Source organism: Vulpes lagopus, chromosome 8 (genome assembly GCF_018345385.1).
Source record: "Vulpes lagopus strain Blue_001 chromosome 8, ASM1834538v1, whole genome shotgun sequence".
Taxonomy (NCBI): Eukaryota; Metazoa; Chordata; class Mammalia; order Carnivora; family Canidae; genus Vulpes; species Vulpes lagopus.
This window is the reverse complement of record NC_054831.1, coordinates 100,257,185-100,282,092: the sequence shown is the minus strand read 5'-3', so window position 1 is coordinate 100,282,092 and position 24,908 is coordinate 100,257,185. Positions and strand designations below refer to the sequence as shown.

At 36.9% G+C, this 24,908-nt stretch overlaps 1 protein-coding gene across 3 annotated transcripts in view; it reads right to left on the bottom strand.

Annotated features, from left to right (window-relative positions):
- Positions 1-272: 272 nt before the first annotated feature.
- The window catches only part of CWC27 (CWC27 spliceosome associated cyclophilin), a 184,957-nt gene continuing 160,321 nt past the window's right edge, over positions 273-24,908 (bottom strand). For 2 of the 3 annotated variants that reach the window (XM_041765647.1, XM_041765648.1), the window contains exon 14: positions 273-875. In XM_041765647.1, coding sequence (XP_041621581.1) covers positions 713-875 — 163 coding nt within the window. In that variant the 3' untranslated portion in view covers positions 273-712. The remainder of the gene's footprint in view (positions 876-24,908) is intronic. The other variant, XM_041765649.1, reaches the window with a different exon arrangement.

The window sequence follows — 24,908 nt, the reverse complement described above, 5'->3', positions numbered from 1 at the left end:
CTGTGCTGAGAAGGGCAGAGGCGTGGACAGGTGGCCCAGTGTCAAGCCAAGGTGGCCAGTGTCGGGCCAGGGTGTGCAGAAGCTTGGCTGCTGTTACTTAGTATCTCAGTGTTTTGATTACATCAAACCCAGGCATTGGCTTAGATGCAGGTGAGAATATCCCCTTGGGATCCCTCCAGCTTTAAGGCCTGGCGCTATGGAGTCGGAATGATTTGGCTAGTTTTAGATGCTTATATCCAAAACACAACAACAAAATCAATCTTTACATTATGTAATTTTTTTTAAAAATTATATTCCAAATTTAGTACTGTGGTAACAGAATGCCGGGGAGCTTTCCCTTAAATATTCTTTCTAGCAAGGACTTCTTATAAAAAAATCTTAACAAAGCCTTCACATATTTTAAGATAAAAAGACACACACGGGTTGGCACAGTCTACAAATAGTTAACAAACATGTAAACTGGCAGGAAAGTTCTCTTTTTTCAGATTTAGCAATATAAAAGGTCAAAGGGGGGGGGGTGGGAAGCATGTACCAGTAACCAAAATCATTCCACAATTTATACAAGAAGATAATTGTTTTTTTAAAACCAGACAACAGGTTCGGAAATACTTCTTTTAACACCCTTAAGTGATGCTGTTGGGAACAATGGCTGTTACAAGGCCATTTGTTGCAGGCACGTTTCTAGCTAGCTCTAGTTAACAATACTGTAATTTTATCTTCTCTCTTTTTTCTCTCTCATCAGCTTTTTGCTTTCTTCTCGTCTTCTCTTATTCACTGGATTCCGAGGATCATAGATTTCAAATGTGTCTGAATCTTGCATGCTTGCGTCCTTCACTTTTCTGCTTTTATCCTCAAACTGAAGTACATGTGACATCCTGAAGAGGGGAGAGATGGATGGTTCAGTGATTTTGGCAGAACAGAAAGTAGACGTTTTATACTATACTGTCCTTGGCATAATGCACCATAGGGTACAGGACACCAACATGCGCTTGTTGCTTATTGGTGCTTACACCGCATGGAAACACCTCAGAAGACACTTAAATTTGAAAAATGTGTCTGGAGTTTGTTCTGTTGGTTTGTATTTTTTAGTAAAGAGTCTCTTTGCCTCAGTCTTCACTTGAAGGTCCTTTCCTGATGGGAGGTTAAAGGAATTGTACCAGAATGTTCCTTCACCTAAACTCAGAGAACATTTTGCCAGCTTCCTTTAAATAAAGGGCACGCTCACTTAGCCAGAGAGGGCAGGGCGGCAGAGCACAACTCCTGACAATAAACCAGCCCTATCTGATCTTTTTGTTTTCAGTAGTTAAAGGGGTCAAGACTCAGGAATGTGTTAAGAAAATTCTTGTTCAAATGATGTTATGACTGCCTTTTCAGGGGAGCTGCAGGGTTAAAAACAAAAAATGATTTTTTTTTTGTGCAAAAGGAAACTAAGCTTTGGCATAGCTCCATGGACTAATTTCCTCCTCTTACTGTTGATTACAACAAATTTAACCATCCTGCTTTTCCCACTTTATCAAATGCTTACTGGTCTTAAGGTATCAACATGTGCTTGAGTCCTAAGTGGTCATAAGCTGGCTATCCTTAGCAGCAGGGAAATATGTAAGTGATTAGCTCTGCCCCCATTAGGAGGTGTCAGAAATAAATGGGGAAGTCAAAGACCAGATTTCAGAGCAACTGAATGAATTTGGAAAGAGAAAAGTCAGTTTTGATATATAAACAAAACTACTAAAGCTTTTCCCACTTGTTATTTAAGCACTTTTAAAGTGGGCATACCCAACACTTTTATCACAGCTGATAGGGCTAAATTGCCTATAGGATTAACACTCCCCATACACCCGCTGTAACTTTCACATGAAACCCAAATATTACATTAATTTCTTTTTCCCTGAATAAGCAGGGATTTGGGCAGTAGGTACCAGTACAAGTCTGCCACCCCTTTTCCTTGCAGTAGCAGAAATGCTGAGTGAAGCTTACTTATGTGAAAAACTCTCACAGATATATTCAGATTTTGAAGAAAACATTTTGGTGACAAATAAAATGTTATAGTATTAATGATACTGAAGTTACTAGGGGTTCAGTAGCTACTGTTCTCAAGGGCTAGCAAGTTGAGCCTTAACTACCATTCCCATCCCTTCTATCCCAGAAAAGCTTGCTGGGATGCAGTTAGTACAAGTGATATTATTATATGGATGACTTAGAGTCTACTTTAACTTACTAAATGAAGTAAATCACATTCACATTTCTATACTTTATTATTATCTTTATTTTCTATACTTTTTGTACTTTATTTCTATATAACTAATATGTAATTTGCATTAAATTTCATAACTAATTTCAATAACTAATGTTCAATATGAACATGCCATATCACCTGTAAGAACTGCTGAATCCTTACACTTCTTTTGCTTGAGTGAGTATCTTTATTTAGAAAAAGGCATCATATGAGATCTTGCCATTTACAATACGGGTGGACCTAGAGGGTGTTATGTTTACTGAAATAAGTCAATGACAAATACCGTATTATTTCACTTAGATGTAGAATCTAAAAAAACAAAACAAATCAATAAACAGAATCAGACCTATAAATACAGAGAACAAACTTACCGTTGCCCAGAGGGGGTAGGGGTGGGAGGATGGGCCACATGGGTAAAGGGGAATGGGTTGTACAGGCTTCCACTTATGGAATGAATAGGTCATGGAAATAAAAGGCACAGCATAAGGAATATAGTCAATATTGTAATAGTGTTGCATGATGACAGATGGCAGCCACACTTGTGGTGAGCATAGTGTAAGGTATAGATACTTGAATCACTATGTTGTACACCTAAATCTAATGTAACATTGTATGGCAACTATATCCAAAAGGAAGGGAGGGAGGGAGGGAAGGAAAGAAAGAAGGAAAGAAGGAAAAAAGGAAAGAAGGGGAAAAGGAAAGGGAGGAACAAAGAAGGAAAGAAATATAGAAGCAAAACAACAGAAAAAGAAAATCAGTAAGTATAGTTACCTCCTTACCATAGCAATGACAGTGGAAAAACCATGCTGGACAGGTAATTTCAAGAATGGTGATATTGAGGCCTTTGCTTCCTAAATTTCCACTTTAAATTGTTTCTATCTTCTTTGAAAATGATCAGATATATTTAATGGAAGAAATGGAAAAAAGAGCTCTGAATTAAGCTTATGATAACAGAATAAATAGCACCAATTTTATTATGGATAATCATGCAATTTAGTAGGATAAATTTGTAGATTCTTTGTGGGAGGAGGATGTAGGGTATTCAAGGGAGTACAACATAGGATCGTTGCTTATTTAAATAGATTCCTCAAGTGTGACTTTCTTACACTTTGAATTTCCTGCAGTGTTAGCTTCTGAAAATAAAATAATCCCAACTCCTAGAAAAAGGCGGATTGTTCTACATTCATGGTAACCAGGGACTACTAGAACTGGTTTGAAACGTACTCAAACTGGATTTAATCAATTAATGATGATTTGCCTAGGCCTAAAGGATCAGTGACAACTCAGTTCAGTAAACACACCTCTGAAAGCCAACTAATCAGTGCCGGCCTTATGCTTTTGACAGTTGGTCAATCAGTGGTGGACTGTCGAGTAAACATTTCTGAAAGCTGGCCAATCACTGAGAGCCTCTGGTGCATAATGGGGCTTCTGAGGCTGATAACCCCTAATAATCCCTGACCCCAAAACTCTGTGTAAGATTTGCAACCCACTTTGCTCAGAGACTGTGCCTAAAAGCATAACTCTTCCTTACTTAATAAATTAAACCTTTTGTTTCAGGTAAACAAGAGGTGGTCTTTTTCTTCGACACTTCTGATAATCTGTCCTGCATTTCCTACAAAGTATACTTTTTAGGAATTGTATTTCTACTCTTGAGGAACAAGTTTAGAAGGATGGCAGGATGTCCTTTTAAAGGTCCTTTACCACACATCGTGGGGAGTACAGACCTTGCACTGCATTTCAGTAAGTGCTTAGCAAATAAATGATTTTTGTGCAGATACCTAACCCAGGTAAGTAGCTTGAAACCAGGAAGTACCTGAAACATGCCCTTTAAAACAATTTTATTTAATACTCCTGTACTGATAGTAAAAAACAAAACCACTGTCTTTAGTTAACTTATTAATAGCTTTCTATATACACATTTTTCTATTTCAAAAATTATTGCTCTTTCCAAAAATGCAGATGGATTTTTTTTTTTTGTAATATCCATTTCTATTAGGGACTGTCCACATTTCAAAAATGACTTTACCAGACCTTGTCAATTAAAACCTTATAGGCACCTTCTTCCTTTCTCTCCCATGAGAGAATCTTGCAACTATTGGATTTAGCTCCGGTATAAGAAATGAACTTAGACATGTGAACAACAGCACAAAGTCCACAAAGAGAAACAGATTTTCCTACAAATTTGAAAAAAAACAGAAAGCTGTAAATTAAAGTAGCTGTCTTTTTCAACTGTTTGTTTCATACACCACTGCACTAAACAAGTCCAACATTTTGATTAATAACAAACCTAAACCCAGAGGAAAGAAGGGGCTATCAGCTTACACACTACTTCAGCTTTAATATCATAATACTTAGCATGGCTGGTTACTCAGCAATAATATTTAATCTTTAATAGAAATAAAAGCATAATCAAAATGGTTCACCCATTTATCTTTCAACATGCTTTGGTCACTTCATTTTAAACAGCAAAACAAAACAGTTATTATGATTTTCAGCATAATAAACTCCTGACCTATGCGCCTCCATAAATCACAGACTGCACGAATTGAAAGCATGCCCACATTTTACAGTCTCCTGTGAGAATACACATGCAGACTTATACTACAGCCTTAACTCAAGTACATAAGGGTCTGGTCATTTACAGTTTTGTACGTCCCAATAACTCAATACTATTCACTCTGTGTCTGGTCATGGAACTGGCCCAACAAGAGCAGTTAATTTTTTGGAATTAATTGCACACTGATCATTTACATGTGACCATCTTAGGACTTGTTCACTTGAAGGTAAAAAAATTTAGTTCTGATTAGTAAAAAAATTTACATAAGCTCCCATTCTCCAGTAACATTGACTTTAGTGTGTTACAGAAATATGGAGGCTTGCCATTTTCATAGAGGTTATTTGGTAGAATAAAGTTTTTTTTTTTTTTCAAATGGGATTGTATGAGATTATAAATGAAAGCAAACAACTGATTCTTTAAAAAGGACCTGGACCTTGACTAAACTCACTCATTTGACATTGAGTTTTTAAAGTTCTCCCACAATCATGAAATAGATTAAGAAACAACAAATAATATTAATAGAAAACAGGAGAGGTACTCATTCTCAAACATACAGTAAATAGTACAATACAGAATTCCAGTATTAATAATTTGTTTCTAAAATGCAGTAAGATTATTTATGCTTATTTAATGTAAACAGCCATCTTTTTCTTTGGAAATTCTTTTTTCTTTCTTTCTTTCTTTCTTTCTTTCTTTTTTTTCCTTTGGAAATTCTATAGACCACTCCTTCCCAATTCTCTCCAATTTAGGAACTTACCACCCCACCTTAGATTTTTGTAGGTGTTCTGTTCTACATGTGTACTATTTCTCCTTCTTCTAATCCTCCAAAGGTTCTAAAATAATCTTAAATTTTATTTATTTTTTTTAATTAGGTAGACTCCACACCCAACATGGGGCTTGAACTTACAACCCGGAGATCGAGAGTCACAGGCTCTATTGACTGAGCCAGCCAGGTGTCCCTTAAGTGATCTTTCTTAGACATTTCTTTGACCAGAAATGATTGACTGCTGGATTAGACTGAACTACCTTAGCCGGACCCTTAAAACTCTTAGCAACTGCATCTTCCTATCTCACCAACCTTATTTTGTTTCTTTCATCAATTACCCTTTTGAAACTGGCTGTTTACTTAATTGTGAACAGACTGTCAGTTATTCCAGACGGTTTGAATCTTGTTCACAGCTGTATTCCCACTGCTGAGAGTGGTGATTTGTGTTGTAAGGCAAAGCCTCCAGGTCCTTTGTACTGGCCAGCCCTGCTGTCTGGTGCTTTCAGGTTTGCTAAACTAGTACTTGGTCTCCTTTTGTGGGCAGGGAATATCTTTTATTTCTGTGATAAACTTAAAAATGTCTAATAGCTCTGTAGGAAGTCTCAGGCTCAGCACAAGCCCCCCCTTCTTTCATGACCTCTCATAGCTCAGCACATACCGACTGCTGTTTGCCACTGTGCCCCTGTCACTTAGCGGCTAGTTGTCACTCCTCATAGACTGCGGTGGGACGGTGCCTTGTGTTCTTTTCCACTGACTGTGGTTCCTAATGTAAAACTAGATAGGCTGTGTTTTTTTTCTTTTTTAATTTTTTTATTAAGTAAACTCTGTGTGCAACATGGGCTTGAACTCACGACCTCGAGGGAACCAAGCAGGTGTCCCTTAATAGATATATATATTTTAAGCAGTTTCTCACAGACTGATCCTAGAGCCCTGCACCAGACACAGGCTGCACATTAGAATCACTTGGGTAGCTTTAAGAACTATGCTAGGCTTCTACCTCCGGAGGTATGGATTTAATTGTGCTGGGTTGGGGCCCCAGTACTGGCAACAAAATTTTTTCTTGGTGATTTAAAAATACAGCCAAAGTTAAGACCACAGAACTAAAGTTTAAGAACCTTTACATTTCCACATTGATTTATTTCATGAGCCATTTGTTCTGGCTCCTTCCGAGATGAACAGCAAGTTCCTAATGACAAACCACTCACATACTTGAAGAAGCCTAAGTGGCCTCTGTGTCCATTAACTGAATAATTTCAAGTGTATTATCCTTTTATTATATGTGCTTTGAAGATAAGGCAAGAAACTAGATTCAGTTATTCACTCAGAAAATATCTGAGGATTTTTTTATGTGTGAGACCCTGCCTGTGTCAGACCCCAGGGACACAAAACCAAATATGACCCAGACCCTGCCATCCTAAGGTGAACAGTCTGTTAGGGAGATGAACACAAAGACACCAGAACAAGTGCACATTTTGGAATTGCCTGCAAAGTGTGAGGTGACAACAAGAGCATCCACTGACACAACTCTACAAAAAGCTTTCCCGTGGTGTCTGCTATGATCTTCAGAGTAGTAACTGTATGGGGCAGGCAGGAAAGATGTCATCATCCCCACTGTGCAGGCAACTTGTGAGACTCATGGTCAAGAAACTTGTAGCTGGTAAGCAGTTGATGAGGGGCTCTACTGAATGTCTTCAGAGGTAAGAAATTTTCCCAACGTGAAGATGGATTTGACTTTAGGAATAAATAAAAAGTTAATTCAGTGTTAAGCCGAGTAAGCAGGATAAAAAAATCAGATTGGGTAGTATTCATTTTAGAATAAAAAATTTTTAAAAATGCAACTATAAAGAGACAAGCATGTCTCCCAGGCTGGCCTTTAAAACTATTCCCAGAGAAGTTCTAAATGTCCTGAGCAGTGTGGGAGGCTGTTTGGGAAAAGGTACCTCTCTTTTAGATGAACACTTGTTTAAAAAAAAAAAAAAAGTAATTAATTTCCATTGTAAATTTTTATCCCATTATTGCCTCTAATCACTGCTCACTAGGATCTCAGTCTCCGTTTCTTCTTTTACTTCCTAAAATGAGGATGCTAGGTTGGGACACCCTGTTCAGCTGGAGGTTCCCAGGGTGGGAGAGCCAAGGGCCCAGGGCCTGACTTTGTAAGGGTAGATCTCTGGCAGTCTCCTGTCAGGCATCTAATTGCTAAGGAGTGCCTTGTGGTTGATGATGATAGCCAGGTCTTTTCTGTTATTTATATATTTTTTTCAAAGATGCAAATCTAGCCATGAGAACTCTTCTGTTTTAAATCCTTCAGTGCTCCCCACTGTCTATAGAATGAAACCCAAATTTCTTATGTGGCCTCTCTATAATTTGGCTTTTGCTTCCAAGTTCCTGTGTCACCTTCTCTGATCACAATTATACTCCAGACATCCCGAATTACTTGCGGTTTCCTGAACAAAAACTGCTTTCTCCTGCCTGCTTACTAGCTCTCTACGGTGATACACTTCCTCCCTTGTGCTGGCTGAGGTGTCATCCCCTGTGGGAGCCAGTCCCTGATTCCTCTCCTGGACTGTCCTCTTCTTCCAGTGGTGTTAGGCCCTCTTCTGCACATCTCTCTAGTTTAGGCTCCCTCACTAGACTCTAGTTGGCTCTGTTTTACTTGCCTTTATACCAGCACCAGTCACCAATGCTTGGCAAGAAAAATACCCTCAATGTATTTTTGATGAATAAATAAATGTTTCTGGGTTACCAGTCACTTCAAAAATATTTGGCTAGAATTCTGGTTTTGTTCATCATTCTCCCTGATAATTTTTTTTTTTTTTTAAAGATTTTACCTATTTATTCATGAGAGACACGGAGAGAGGCAGAGACACAGGCAGAGGGAGAAGCAGGCTCCCCCAAGTGAGCCTGATGTGGGACTGAGCCTGATGTGACACTCGATTCCAGGACTCTGGGATCACGCCCTGAGCCAAAGGCAGATGCTCAACTGCTGAGCCGCCCATATGCCCCTCTCCCTGATAGTATTAATGTATAATTCCAAATTATTTAGCCATTATGTTTATAAACCCTTGAGTTTTCTAGGTTAATAACTCTCAAACTCCACAAGAGCATAGGAAAGGCTAAAACAAAGTATTTCCACCACTACTAACTTCATGCTATGAAAATCCAACACTTCTCTTCCTCAATTGGCCACTTAAATTGTCTAATGATTAGCATTTGTCTTTTGTACTCTTGGTCTTTGAGGGATGAAGGGTGGGGGGAACCACATGTACTGTCCTCAGACAGCCTCCCTCTACTTGGGCTGAAAGGCCTTGCCATTCTTTGGGAAACTTTGTCATCCACATAATTTGTCTTTAGCATATTGTGTTGACAGCTTCTCATTTCTCTGTTAAATTAGAATTCCTAAGAAACCCAACTAAATTACTTCTGGTTATAATTTAAGCTTATCATTCTATAGGGCTTTAGATAAGAAACTTAAATGATCTGATGGAAGGTTTTTTTGAGGGGGAAGACTGAAAAGGAGATTAGCATTTGAAAAGCAAAAACAGCCCTTTTGTTTTTAAAGAAAAATTTTAGCAAGGCAAAACAGTTTTCAAGTTTTGCCACATTTGATTCTTTGACAGGACCACACCCTGCTCTGTATCATCATAGATGGCCTGCAACATACTCTTTCCATGTCACTTCTCTGGAATGTCCTACCATCCTCTTCCCACTGGTCCGTGTCCCCTGTCCTTTCAAAGTCCAGTGTAATTCCCATTTCGTCCTAAAAATCTCTGACTGCCCTGGGTTTCAGGATCTGCTCTTACTTTGGAGTTTCCCTGATACTTCTATGAAATGGTGCATCACAGCTGAAGACCTGGGTTTGAGTTGTACTTCAATCACTAAATGTTACTAAAAGAAAGCCACGTTGCTTTTCAGGCCTGTTTCTTCATGTGAAGAGGAGATGGTGATATGCACCCTAGCTACCTCACATAATTAGAACGAGATTCCAGTAAGTCCAACACTTACTATCTGAATTTATTTTGTGTGTGCTACATACAAACTGTGCTTATATAAAGTTATCCTTTTATAACATCTATTACACCGCGTAGACTTTTTCAGATGCTTCCCTGTACACCATCATGCACACATAACTTATTTGATCTCACCTAACTTTAGAAGCTTATACGTATATTTTAAAATATATCCAGTCTATACTAGACTACAAGCCATTCGAAGAGTAGAAACTGTTTACAGAATCAAAGAATGATAGAAATTTTGCTTTTATAACTTTCATAGCACAATTCACATATATTCACTGGTTTTATGTTTTTTCTTTGTCCAAAGTAACACAATCCTTAGAAGAAAAAAGAAAAAAGAAAATGATCTGTGATGCCATAGCTCATCAATAACTACTGTGAACATACAGGCACATGACCTCCTATACTTTTCCCACACCTCTGTGTGTACATGTGTATGCAGACATGTATTTCAAAGAATCAGATGTTGGTTAAGTGTTTGCCTTTGGCTCAAGTAGTGATCTCAGGGTCCTGGGATCAAGCCCCACATCAGGCTCCCTGCTCAGCGGGTTGTCTGTTTCTTCTTTTCCTTCTGCCCCTCCTCTCTGCTCATGTGTCCACGAGCTCTCTTTCTCAAATAAATAAATGAAATCTAAAAAACCCCACAAAACTGTCTAGTATTTGATCCTACAGATAATTTACAGACAACCCTGTGTTGTAAGATTCTTAGGCTTGTTCAAATTTTCACCTTTATAAACAAAATGCTGCTAACAATTTTCTTATTTGTAGAAATTTTGGGGAGGACAGGCTAGTTCAACATTCTTTCTTTTGGTAGCATAATTCTTTTTCTTTCAGAAATGACCCTTCACCACTCTGAGTCCATGTTGTTGGAGTGGGATGACACCCCCTGTCCATTTCCCAGAAAGGGGACACATGGAATAGGTCTGCCCGGAATAACCAGTGATTATATCAGGGCATGGGCATTTGAATTTGAAAAGGCCAAACAAAACTGGTTCAAGACCTTTTCCTGGAACTACTGGGTTGACCGTAACATAATCCTAGAGGTTCTGAAGGTCATCTTTGCCACCCCCTAGGCGAAGCTGGCTTATGAATGAGGCCAGTTGAGAGAAAGACGGAGCCAGGAGACAGAGAGGAGCGATTCCTGACACTGGTTGAGTTTGCTGATTTACTCATGCCCTAGCTCTACGCTATAAGCTTTCCATGCTAATAAATACCCCGTTTTTGTTTAAGATATTTCTATCATTTGTAACAGAGAATCTTCACTAACGCTTAGGATATATTCCCAGAAGTAGAATTCTTAGGACAAAGATTTGTACATTTTTAAGGTATTTCATACAAATGGTCTAACTTCACTCCAGAGAGGATTTATCAATTTACAGTCTCATTGGCAGAATGCGTTAGTTTGCTTTAATAGCTTTTGTTTTCTCCTTTTCCCCATGTTTTTGGCTATCTGTATTTCTTCTGTGATAGGTGTGTGCATCCTTTGCCCATTGAAAAGAATGTGATATTCATCCTTTCCTTAAGGATTTGCGAGAACTTTTACTATATTAAAAATATAAACTTATACTCATCACATAAATTGCAAATACCTTTGCTAATTTGTCATTTGTTCTTTAATTTTAATCTTTCCCAGATGCCAAAATTATGATAATAAAATCAGCGGAATGGGATACCATATAGGGTGGATTATTCTAGAAATGAAATTGGAACAACTAGGTGTCCTTTAATTTTTTTCGTTGAGTTTTACTTACCTATCTCCTTTCTTCCTCCCTCCATCCCTCTTTCCTACCATCCATATAGAACTTTAGAATTTTTTATATAGTCATTGTGAGCAGCCTCTTCCTTTGTGGTCTTTAAAGTCATGGTTAAGTCTTTCTACACATTAATACCATGTAAATATCCACCTATGTTTTCAACAGCACTTTCACAGTTCTCTTTTTCATTTGTTAATCTTTTATCAATTTAGATTTTTTTTTAGTTTATGTGGCTAGATAAAGTTCTAATTTAATTATTTTTTCCAAGTGGCTACCTCATTGTTCCAACTTTTCTAGAATAATCCATTCTATACAGTATCCCATCCCACTGATTTAATTATCATAATTTTGGCATTTGAGTAGGAAAGACCATTACCTTCTTACTCTTAAAAAAACATTTCTCAAAATTTATTTTTTAAAATAGATTTTTTTTCAAGAGGTTTAGATTTACAGAAAAATAGTACAGACAGTTCCCTTATACTCCCAAACCAATTTTCCCTATTATTATTTTCTCATGTTAGTATGGTACATTTGTTACACTTAATGAACCAATATTGATATCTTATTATTAAATCCATAGTTTATTTATGTTTCCTTAGTGTTATGGACTAAATTTTGTTCCCCCAAATTTATAAGTTGAAGACCTAACTCCTGACATGACTGCATTTGAAAATATGGCCTTTACATATTTAAGATAAAAATGTCATTTGGCAATACATGCAAACATTGAATAATTACATTGCACATCTGAAACTAGTATTTTATTTTATTTTTTTAAAAGATTTTATTTATTCATGAAAGACAGAGAGAGAGAGAGAGAGAGAGAGAGAGAGAGAGATAGGCAGAGACACAGGCAGAGGGAGAAGCAGGCTCCATGCAGGGAGCCCAATGTGGGACTCGATCTGGGGACTCCAGGATCACACCCTGGGCCAAAGGCAGGCGCCAAACCGCTAAGCCACCCAGGGATCCCTAAAACTAGTATTTTATATGTTAATTATACCTCAATTTAAAAAAGGATTCCATGAGCTCCAGAAGGTGTGCCTTAATCCAAAGAGCACTAGTATCCTTAAAAGAAGAGGAAGAACCACTAGGAGCACATGCCATATGATAACAATGAGAAAGTGGCTAACTGTGAGCCAAGGAAAGAGGTCTTACTAGAAATCAACCCTGCTGACACTTTCATCTTTGACTTCTAGCCTCTAAACCTATGAGAAAATAAATTTGTATTGTTTAAGCCACTAGTCTGTGGTATTTTGTTATGGTAGCCCTAGGAGACTAATACATTTAGCTTTCACCTAATGTCCCTTCTTCTGTTCCAGGATCCCGCTAAGGGTATCACATTACGTTTAGTTGTCATGTCTCCTTAGGCTCTTCTTAGCCTATGGTGATTTCTCAGAATTTCCTTGTTTTGATCACTTTGACAGTTTAGAGGCATACTGCTTGGGTATTCTGAAGGATGCCTACATTATTGAAAGTTATCTGATGATTTTCTCATGATCAGAGTGGGCTTATGGGCTATTGGGAGAAAGACCACAATGTAAAGTGCAATTTTCATTACATTATATACAGGGTAAATGCTATTGACATGATTAATGATGCTGATGTTGACTTTGATCACCTTACTGAGTGCTTGTCACTTTTCTCCACCCTTAAAGTTATATTCCACGCGCTGCTTTCCATGTTGTACTCTTTGGAGGGAACTTACTATGCATAGCCAATACCTAAGGAGTGAGAAGTTATGCTTTCCTACTCTTTTTATTTAAAAAATTCTTGGCTATTTTTGCATGCATATTTTTCTTCCTCCTTCAGCTGATATTTTTATTTGGATGTTAGGTTCATGATTAATTTTGAGATAATTTGGTTTTTGTTAAAAATTAAGCATTCTAGACACATAGCATACCTATCTATTAGCCGTAAAACAGGTTGTGTTTTCTTAATTTAAAAATACATGTTTTGGGGGGCACTTGGGTGGCTCAGTTGGTTAGGTATCTTCTTTTGGCTCAGGTCATGAACTCAGGGTCCTGGGATGGAGCCTCACATCGGGCTCCCTGCCTAGTGGGGAGTCTACTTTTCTCTCTCTCCCTCTGCCTCCCCTACTTGTCCCCTTTTTCTCTCAAATAAATAAAAATCTTTAAAAATATTTTTTCTTTTTTTCCCTTCCGCTCCCCCAAAAACATATTTTCTAAGTGATTATTTCAGAGCACTGATTGATTAACTGATACTGATTTTTGTGTATTTATTTTGTATCTGGCCACAATACTGAAGTCTTAGAACTTTTGGTAGATAACTGGATTTTCTAGATCAGCAAATGACTTGCTTTCCCTCCAATCCATTTTAGATATAAGTAACTAAAGAGAAGCTAGTGAACTTATTTATCAAACTGAAGCCTGCCTCCCAGTTCATAGTCTAGAAACTTTGGAAGCCTAAGGATGACAGATACTTTTACAGGTACTTTTGCTGCTAATGAAAAATAGAGATAAAAATAATTTCTGGAGAATCTGGGTAACTATGTTAAACATTTGGTACTTAAAACAATTCTAAGAAACTATCTAATATATACTTTATTAGATATAAGTATATGTAATATCTTATATCTAATAATAAACTTTCAGTTTTACTTCAAATGAATTAGTCAAAACTAGTCATATAGAGAATAATGACATTATCAACCCAAATATTACAACTATTTTTCTTCTGTGATTTTACTTTTGATACTGTTTAAAATGTAAATGACAGTTTTGTTTAAACGTTTTGACGTTTTCATATGATTTCAAGAATATATTTTAAGACATCAGATGATTCATTCTGACAGCATTTTAATCATCAAAATGTAATATTTAGGTAAAAACCTTATGAACTTTTAATTTTAGAACACTTCTCCATCACTGATTACAAGTAACTTAGGATTCTCTTTTCACAAATGTTCAAAGCTTCTTTAGGAATTAAGAAGTTAAAGGGTTAAACTATCATTCCATATGAAAATAGTGTGGATCTTTTTCAACATGAATTAGATAGCTATACAAGATAAAGAAATCAAGGAGGAAGAGAACAAAAGAAGACTCAAAATGGGAAACAGAAACAGTGACAAAGGAAGCAGAGAAAAATGCAGACAGAAATGTCCAAAACTTAGGAGATTTAAAAATTGACAGTAGGAGGACAATAGAAATGAAAAATTAAAAAAAATATTTTTAAATATTTGAAATACAAATGAAGATAAGTATAGGAAAACAGAACATTAGGTAAACTACAAGAGATGCTAGTCCATGGAAAAAGAAAACAAAGATGAACACTAGTGGAATTTCTTTTTCTGTTCATCATTAACATCGGAACACTTCCTTCGTTCTGAATTTTGAATGAATGTTAATATTTCTCCATTGGTTTGGAGTTTGAAAAGCCAACTCTTAAAAAACGATTTGCTTCCCTCATTTAAAAAGAAAAAAATAATCCTCATATTATAGAATGTTGTTAATAAGTATTGAGTATTGTTGGAGCAAAAGTGAAAGATGCAATTTTTAAAATATCTTCATCAGCATGGGAATAATTTCTCAGCTTTCTTCCCTATCTAGCATGCTTCACACTCAGTAGGACACAGGTGGAAGGATTTAAGAGGCTTTCCAGAATAAATCTGTAATATGCATTCTTACACCTGCCCTCGGGTTTAACCAACTGCCCAGCCAATAATATTTAATCTGTGGCTGGTGAACTAACAAAACAACTTGGGAAGATGGAGTTCTCAGTCAAAAAGGCCTGGTAAGCAGCTGGTGTACATGGCTATCTGCCCGTCTCTCTGAGAACAAATCCATGAACAAAGCAAACTTACCTAATGTGTAGAAATTTATTTCAGGTCAAACTGTATGAAAGTAGAGTCTATACAGAAGAGTTTTCTTTATTTAGAAGGAAAAAGCAGAAAAAGAGGTAACTTCAGGGATTGGACAGAGAGAGAGAGCTTAGAAATAAAATAACCACCTTTCCACAGTCAGCTCTTAGTTATGACAAACCTCATTGGTCTTCTGCAGCATTATTTATAGTCCTTTAGAAAATGAACACTAATTAGGGAATGAGATCTATAATCATATTCCTTCTTACTTCATTTTTATCACTACCTTAGAACTTGCCTAAGAGAGGAATGGAAGAAAATATTTACGTTATATTGAGCTTATAATTCCATGCTCTCTAAAGTGATGTGTTTGTGCGTTATATTTAAATTCTATTTTCAACTGATATACCCCCCACCCCACCCCTTTTATAAGTACCAGCCTCAAGGAAAAAAAAATAGTATTTCATTCATGAGGCATTCATGTTCACCACAAAACGTCAAATCTCAAATTTATTTATCTCAGAAAGAATTATGACAGAAACTAAAAACTACTGCAACTTATTATAGTTTGGGTTAATTAAGAAAAGGTCATAAAAAGCTGTCAAACATTATAGAAATGGTATAAACACTTTTTTTTTAGAAATGGTATAAATTCTAATCATTATTTTGATAGATCTACTGACCATCAAATATAGCGAAATTAGTTTTCAAAACTAATGACAAAATAAGAAATGAGAATAACTAAAAAATGTATTGAGCACTGACACCCTGCTAAATCCTCTAAAAAAAAAGTATTTCATTTAATTGGGCAACCTGGGTGGCTCAGCGGTTGAGCGTCTGCCTTTGGCCTGGGGTGTGATCCTGGAGACCCGGGATCGAGTCCCATGTAGGCTCCCTGCATGGCGCCTGCTTCCTCCTCTGCCTGTGTCTCTGCCTCTCTCTCTGTGTCCCTCATGAATAAATAAATAAAATCTTTTTTTAAAAAAAGTATTTCATTTAATCCACAAACCAACCTATCAGAAAGGTACTATTATTATCCTCAGATTACAGTTTAAGGAACAGGATTAGAAAAGTTATGCAATTTGCTTGAAATCACACAGCTAGTAAATTTCCAAGTGGGGATTCAAATCAGGTCGGACTCCAAATCCCATACTAATAACCACTCTACTCTTTATATTCCCATGGAAAATTATGAGTAAATGTGGCAGGAACTTCTTGTTTAAGTTAAACTTTTAAATAGCTTTCTGAATTTTAATTATTCAAATAATATAGAGTTTTAATATTAAGGACACGGACTTAATATCTGCCATGATTTAAAGGGGGATTGGGGATCCTTGGGTGGCTCAGCAGTTTAGCACCACCTTCAGACCAGGGCGTGATCCTGGAGACCCGGGATCAAGTCCCACATAGGGCTCCCTGCAAGGAGCCTGCTTCTCCCTCTATCTGTGTCTCTGCCTCAATCTCTCTCTCTCTCTCTCTCTCTCTCATGAATAAATAAAATCTAAAAAATAATAAAGGCGGATAGACAATTTTTTACCAAAAACTTATTTTAATTTTTTAAAAGATTTTATTTATTTATTCATGAGAGAGAGAGAGAGAGAGAGAGGCAGAGACACATAGGGAGAAGCTGGCTCCATGCAGGGAGCCCGACGTGGGACTCGATCTGGGGACTCCAGGATCACGCCCTGGGCAGAAGGCAGCGCTAAACTGCTGAGCCACCTGGGCTACCTGACCAAATATTTATAATAAAGTCCTGAAGTCACTTGTTTGGCCTTGTTACTACAGTTTAAAAAATAAAAACACTGCTTTATAAGCAAATATGAAAAATATGTAGGCTACTTCAGTTAGAGGATTGTTACAATATAAAATCACACACGCAACATAAAAACTATTGAGCCAAGCATGATTAGCTATTTTTGAGATCTACTACTTCCTAGCTATGAGATCTTGACCAAAGTTATTTAACCTTTTTGTGCCTCAGATTCTTCCCATATGATTTCAGCATAAGAATAACATCTAGCTTATATGTTTGAAAAAGACTAGTGCTTTATAAATGTTCAGTATGAGCGAGCTTCTTCTTATACCTTTTAGATCTACCAAAAATCAGCTCAAGCCCAAATTCTACATATCATGGCCAACTGAGTTAGCTGCACACAAAGAACAGAACATTATTATTATATTTAACTCGATTATCTGCATCAATACCAGAGAGGATAAGGGACGTTAATAATTCAAAATGGTAGGAATATTATTAACAAATGTTTTTGGAAGATTTTGTGGCTTGTATTTATATATGGCCATCCTAGATGTCCTGGGGTTTGACATCATGTAAAATAAAAGTGTTATCTACTGTATGACTTTGTTAATCCTTTGTGCTTTTTTGTTCAGTATCAGGGAGATGGAAAAAATTCTGATCAAACTTCTCATAAAAAAAAATATAAACCTATACTATAAAATGGCAATCAAATATCCTAGATTTTGTTCTTTTTTATTCCTCATGCTACTTATTTTCCACATGCAATCTTTTCCATTACTTTGAAGGTAGGGAGTTTGTCTAAAGACTGATTATTTCCTTCTTGGCACTAGGGCTGCAATTCAGGTAGTGGCCACCTGTTAAATAATGGGGCCTTTTTATTGATTCCATGGTCAGTTGTCTAAGATTTTTCCAGGTGTGGTTAACTCAGAGAAAATAAGAATGGAGCACATTATCCAGAGGCTTAAACTTTTAAAGTAAAAATATGTGTTGAACAATAAAGGTCCAAATTGCTTACCAGATATTAAGTAGTATTATATGGCTACAATAATTTATTAGTTAAGTACTGACATAGGAATAGACAGAAAAAATTCATGTAAAATAATGAAACTGACCCAAAAATATTCCTAAAACCTTACTCTATGATAAAGGACATGTTTCATATCAGTGGGAGAAAACACAGGATTATTCAGTTGTGGAAGTTAGCAACTTAGAAGAAAAAGTTGCAAGAGTAACTTAACATCATACACCAAATAATTCCAGATAAAGATGTCAATTAAAAATAAAAATGAAATTATAAAAATACTAGGGAAAGATGTAAGTAGGTATTTATATAATCCTGGGATTATGAAAAACTGAAGAATGACACCAGGCCACAAACATGAAGAAAAATATTGGTGGATTTAGCAACGCACACTGAAAACTTCATGTTAAAAACAAAACAAACTCTTCACAAATTGTTATGAAAGGGGCAGCCTGGATGGCTCAGTGGTTTAGCGCCGCCTTCAGCCCAGGGTATGACCCTGGAGACCCGGGATCGCGTCCTGTGTCAGGCTTCCTGCATGGAGCCTGTCTCTCCCTCTGTCTCTCTCTCTCTCTCTGTGTCTCTCATGAATAAATAAATAAAATCTTAAAACACACACACACACACACAAATTGTTATGACAAACTAGTAAAAATATTTAAAACAAAAAACATCCTTCATATTTAAGAGATTTTGTAAATCAGCAAGAAATACATAATCATACTATACAATTAACCACCACCACCAAAAGGATGAAATGTAAATGACCAGTTAACATATTCAAAAAGTTTACTTTGTTTCTTTACCAGTAAACAAAGAAATACAAAATATAATACAAAGTAGGAGCTGCCAAAGATTAATGTATCTTTATCTGTTATCTGCGATATATTACAATATACACATACATAATATTTAGGGTAAGGAGAAACCAGCAACTTCATACTTTGCTGGTACAGGTAAATGATTTAATTTTCTGGAATGCAATCTAGCAGAGATGTTATCAAGACACACCTGAGCCGACAAAAATCAGAATGATCTGGGGAAAGACCTGGTTAAAAGCAGCACGAGGGAACTTTCAGGGGTGATGTATATGTTCTAGATCTTGTTTTGGTAGTTTTTACGTGGGTGTATACAATTTTTAAAACTAATCAAGATGAACAAATAACTATGCAACTTCTTATATGTAAATTATACCTTGTTAAAAAACAAACGCACAAACAAAACTATACCTGACTCAGCAGTTTCACTTCCTTTAATCTAAGGAAATAGCAGCGCACTTACAAAATATATAACTGTTGGATTATTCACTCATGAAAGACTTACAATGAAAAACTGGTTAAGTTTTTCCATCCTTGAGAAAGGTGTAATATATATATGAAGATAGAACCATTAATGATGATTCTCTGGGGGGTATGAAATTACCATTTTTTTCTTTCCTGTCCTTTTTCAATGTTTTTTAAAATTGTATTATAAATACAAATTAGGTTATTTGAAAAATCAATATGTTAGTATTAATTTCATCTAATAATCGTATGAAAGAAAATGACACAAATCAAAATGTTTTTATAGAAACACAAGCAACTATGTGCAAATTCTGCATCTTCCTTCACTAAATTTCACCTGGAATCTTAGTATTTGGGTTTTTCATTCCCACTTTAAGCATCACTTAACTTTTTTCATATTTTCTTGATTGCCTGTGTACAATGGCAACTTTCATTTTGTACTGGCTTGGTTGCTATCCGTAACTCCCATTGTGAAATACCTTTTTTACTACATTGTGCTTAATCCTAAGGACCCAGGCTCCTTAAATTTTCTAATAAAAATGAACTACTTATGCCTATAGGGCCTTTCTCTGTTTCAAAATGCTGTCAGCTAAAAAAAAAAAAAGAAAAAAAAAGATAGATTCTTGAGAGAATCCAAGTCCATAATCTATGATGTGTATTCCCAGCATAGAAAAGTAATCTTGTCCACTCTTTTCTTTCTCTATGAATGCTAAATTTACATTAGCTACACTCTGGGAGCCTTAGGATTTTATAATTTGGATACAGCTAAATAAACTGCTTTATAATACTTTTCTCCTTTTCTCAAGACATTTTAAAATAGAACCATTGAGTGCAACTACCAAATTTAATGGCTATATTTACATTCCTTTGAGGTCACAGACAACGTAACTGAGGTAAATTCATATTTGCTCGCTCGCTCCTTCCTTCCTTCCTCCCTCCCTCTCTCCCTCCCTCTCTCCCTCCCTCCCTTTTTAAAAGATTTTTATTTATTTGACAGAGAGAGAGAGAGAGAGAGAGAGCACAAGCAGGGGGAGTGGCAGAGGGAGAGGGAGAGGGAGAAGCAGGTTTCCTGCTGAGCAGAGAGCATGATGTGGGGCCTGATCCCAAGACCTTGGGGTCATGACCCACGCTGAAGGCAGACACTCGACTGAGCCATGCAGGTGCACCTGCCTTTTCATCTTATCTTTGATATTATTACATCAAGATGAGTATATAACAGTTTGTCAATTTAATTTAGAATGTTTATTTTGTGCTGCTTGAGTAATTTGTCAGGGGGAAAGTATTACCCCAGTACCATGCATGCCCCTCCCTCCCTCTCTCACACCTAATATTTCCTGAGCATTACCTTAGAGTTGGGCACTTTGTAACTTTATAATTGCATTACATGCATTTCTCCTTTAATTCTAATAACCTTGAGGTAGATATTGTTATCTCTACAGGTGAAGAAATTGATGCTTGCAATAGAGGTTGCTTGCTCAGCCAGTCTGATTTAACAGCTCTCTGTATAATTAAGAGATAATTCAATACGTAGGATGGCAGAGCCTCCATGGTAGTGTATTTCTTTAGAGGAAAGTGGAAAGTATTCCAAAGATGAGAATGGATGGTATATGCTGTAACCAGCTCCAGAAGGCCAGATACTATGATTTAGGATCAAAGGTCTTTTTGAAAGTGAGGTTGATTTTCCTTTCCACTTTCATTCTATTAATTATGTCTCCATGTTGAAATCACTGTTCTGGAGGCAACATGGACTTTTAAGTGTGACCAAGAGCCTCACCATTTATTACAGTGTGATTTTGGGCAAAAAACCCTAATTTCCTGAGCCACAGTTTCCTCATTTATAGAATGGGACTAACACTAATTATCTGATGGAGTTTTAAGAAACAAATCCACCATAGCTGGTCTCTAACCTATGAGCCCTCTGAGGGTTCAATGAGGGAAGATATCATTAAGGTTCTAATAGGGTACCTGGAATTTAGCACTTGCAAATATCTGCTTCAAGAATGAATTGGCTGGGGATCCCTGGGTGGCGCAGCGGTTTGGCACCTGCCTTTGGCCCAGGGCACGATCCTGGAGACACCGGATCGAATCCCACGACGGGCTCCCGGGGCATGGAGCCTGCTTCTCCCTCTGCCTGTGTCTCTGCCTCTCTCTCCCCCTCTCTCTCTGTGCGACTATCATAAATAAATAAAATTTAAAAAAAAAAGTTTTTTTTTTTTAAAAAAAAAGAATGAATTGGCTGGATTCAGAGCCACGTTTATCTCCTGCTGCCAGTAGAATATGAGCAACAAGCATTAAAAAATAGGTATATTTACTTTAAAGTCAAGTATAGGTGACTTGTACTCTTGTCAGTTATTTTTATAATCTTATTAATCTGAATAATTGATAATTGGCTAAAAATATACTTAAGAGGTAGTTTTAAAAGAAAGGATGAGATTGTACATTAAAGTAACTCTGTGGGGATCCCTGGGTGGTGCAGCGGTTTAGCGCCTGCCTTTGGCCCAGGGCGCGATCCTGGAGACCCGGGATCGAATCCCACATCGGGCTCCCGGTGCATGGAGTCTGCTTCTCCCTCTGCCTGTGTCTCTGCCTCTCTCTCTCTCGCTGTGTGACTATCATAAATAAATTAAAAAAAAATAATAAAAAAAAATAAAGTAACTCTGTGGACTTTTGCTAAAACCAAATAGTCTGTGAAAATGTAAACACTCCACTCTTGGGCCCATGGGATCCAGAGGGGTCGGGAGCACCAACCACCTTGTCACCCTTGCCTCAGGACTTGGCCGCTACCGGCCGACCACCAAGGATCCATCATCATGGGGAGACAGGACCTACAGGAAACAGAAACCCACCTTACCTAACTCCGTACCATATATAGACAGAAGCAGCTATCACCCTACACCGACACCACCCTACCCTTCCCTAGAAAGGCCTGCGGGTGTTATCCCCGCGCCACTTCCCGGTCTTCCTCCCCCAACAGCACTTCCATTAAAGCTTGCCTCACCCACCTTTGCCTGGCCTCTCTAGTTCATTTCACTACCAACCCGATCAAACCTGACATCCACAGCAAAATAAATAAATAAATAAATAAATAAATAAATAAATAAATAAATAAATGGAAATGAAAATAAATCTATAATTTATTAATAATTTATTATAATTTATCTATAATCTGTAATAAAAATAAAATAAAATATAAATAATATAATAAAAATAAAAATAAATCTTCCTGATAACATCATTATGTTGCCTTCTTGTTTTCTCACTTTGATATTTAAAGGATGTTCAGTACACCGTTTGTGCTGCTGTTTTGCTTGAGCAGAGCCAACAGCACCATGGCCCGGCTAGTTGAGTGCTCTTTGGGCTGCAGCCTCAGCTGAGCTGTGTACCCAGCAGAGCATACTTGGTACCTAGAGGAAGCATCTGACGATAGGCCATGGCTGTCACGGGGATTATGTAAACTTGCAGTTTTTTTTTTTCCTGCCAGATATTGTATGTATGGTGGTTTATATTTCAATATATTGGAGACTTTTCATTTTATTCAAGGAATCTGTTCCATGTTTAAAAGCCTTGATTAAAGAGGAAGTTTTTTATAGTCTAAAAAAAAAAAATGCACAGACCTTACAGACTTCACAAAAAGTAATTCAAAATGGATGAGAGACCAAAGTAAACAGTAAATAAATTACAGAGATGAGAAGTACGGCACAGGGAATATAGTCAATTAATACTGTAGCAACATTGTGTGGTGACAGAATGACTACACTTATCGTGGGTTAAGTAATGTGGAGAACTGTTGAATCAATGTCAAATACCTGAAACTAATGTAACATTGTATGTTAATTATACTTCAATTAAAAAATGGATCATAGACTTAAATGCAACACACAAAAGTATAAAACTCCTGGAAGATAATATAGGAGAAAACCTTGATGACCTTGGCTATTGGATGCAAAACCAAGGGAATGATCCATGAAAGAAACAATGGATAAGTTGAACTTCACTGAAATTAAAAACTTATGCTCTGTGAAAAACCGTCAAGAGAATAAAAAGACAAGCCATGGGCTGGGAGAAAATATTTACAAAAGACACAAAATATTTGTATTGAATATACAAAGAACTTTTAAAACTCAATAATAAGAAAATGAACAATCTGATTAAACAAGTGAGCAAAAAACCTTAGCAGACACCTCACCAAAATACATACAGTGATGGCAAACAGCATGTGAAAAAATGATCAACATCATAGGTCATTGAGAAACTGCAAATTAAAATAACAATGAACTATCACTCCACACCTATCAGAACAGTCAAAATCCAAAACACTGAGAACACCAAATGCTAGTAAGGAAGTGGAGCAACAGAAACCCTCATTCATTGCAGTGGGAATGCAAAGTGGTCAAGCCACTGGATGACAGTTTTGCAGTTTCTTACAAAATTAAACATGCTCTTACCTATGATATAGTAATCATGCTCCTTGGTATTTGCCCCAAAACTTATGTCCACACAAAAACTTACACATGGATGTCTACACCAGCTCTGTTTATGACTGCCAAAACTTGGGATCAATTGAGATGCCTTTAATAGGTGAACGCATAAGTAAACTGTGCTACATAGAGATAACAGAATATTATTTAGCACTGAAAAGAGAGCCATGAAGCCATAAAAAGATGTGGAGGAACCATAAATGCATATTACTAAGTGAAAGTAGCCAACCTGAAAGCTACATACTCTGTGATTCCAACTATATGACATTCTGGAAAAGGCAAAACTATGCACACTATAACACTATAATATCATCTGCTGTTGCCAGCATTAGCCAGAAAGTCAGAGATGTACAGAATGATCACAGAGAATTTTGAGGGCAGTGAAACTATTCTGTATGGTACTGTAATGGTGGGCACATGTCATTATACGTTTGCCCAAACCTGAGAATATATATCACTGAGAGTGAGCCGTAGTGTGAACTGTGGCCTTTGAGAGACAATGATGTGTGAATGTAAGTTCATCATTTGTAACAAATGTACCTCTCTGGTGGGGGGTATCGATAGTGGAAGATGGCCGTGTGTTGGAGGGGGGAGGGAAGACAAGGGAATATGGAAACTTTTCATACTTGGTGCTCAATTTTGCTGTGAGTCTAAAACTGGTCTAAAACAAATAAGGCCTATTACAAAACATTTCTGAAAAAGAAAAAAAAAAAAAAACAGTTAAGGACCAGTTTGGAGTTGCTGTGGGCATGGTAAGAATTATGTTGTAAGCAGGTCTAGACCAATAGGTTGGGCACATTTAATTCAGAAAGAATTACTTTGGTACTGCTTGAGAACAATGATCACAAACCAGGAAGCTGAAATAAAGCTTCCCAGGACCTATAGATTGCGTTATTACATTTAACAAAAAAGAATCATCATGACACAATGACACAACGGCTAAAAATGCTTTAATCCACCAATTCTCAAAGTGTGACTTGGGGATCTCTGTGTCTCCAATGTCAATTATTTGCCTTTTTCATTCTTATCCTGTCAATGTACAGAATTCTTCACAGAATACATGATGTGTGGGATCAGAACAGCTGGATGAGAATCCAGCTGTTCCTGTTATGTTAGACATTGGAGTTATGTAAAGAAAAAAAAAAAAAAGGAAATCAATGCAACTCTTCTTACTAGATTTTCTCCTATGATAGATAATAAAGTGATTCTTTGTAAAAATTTTGTTTATTG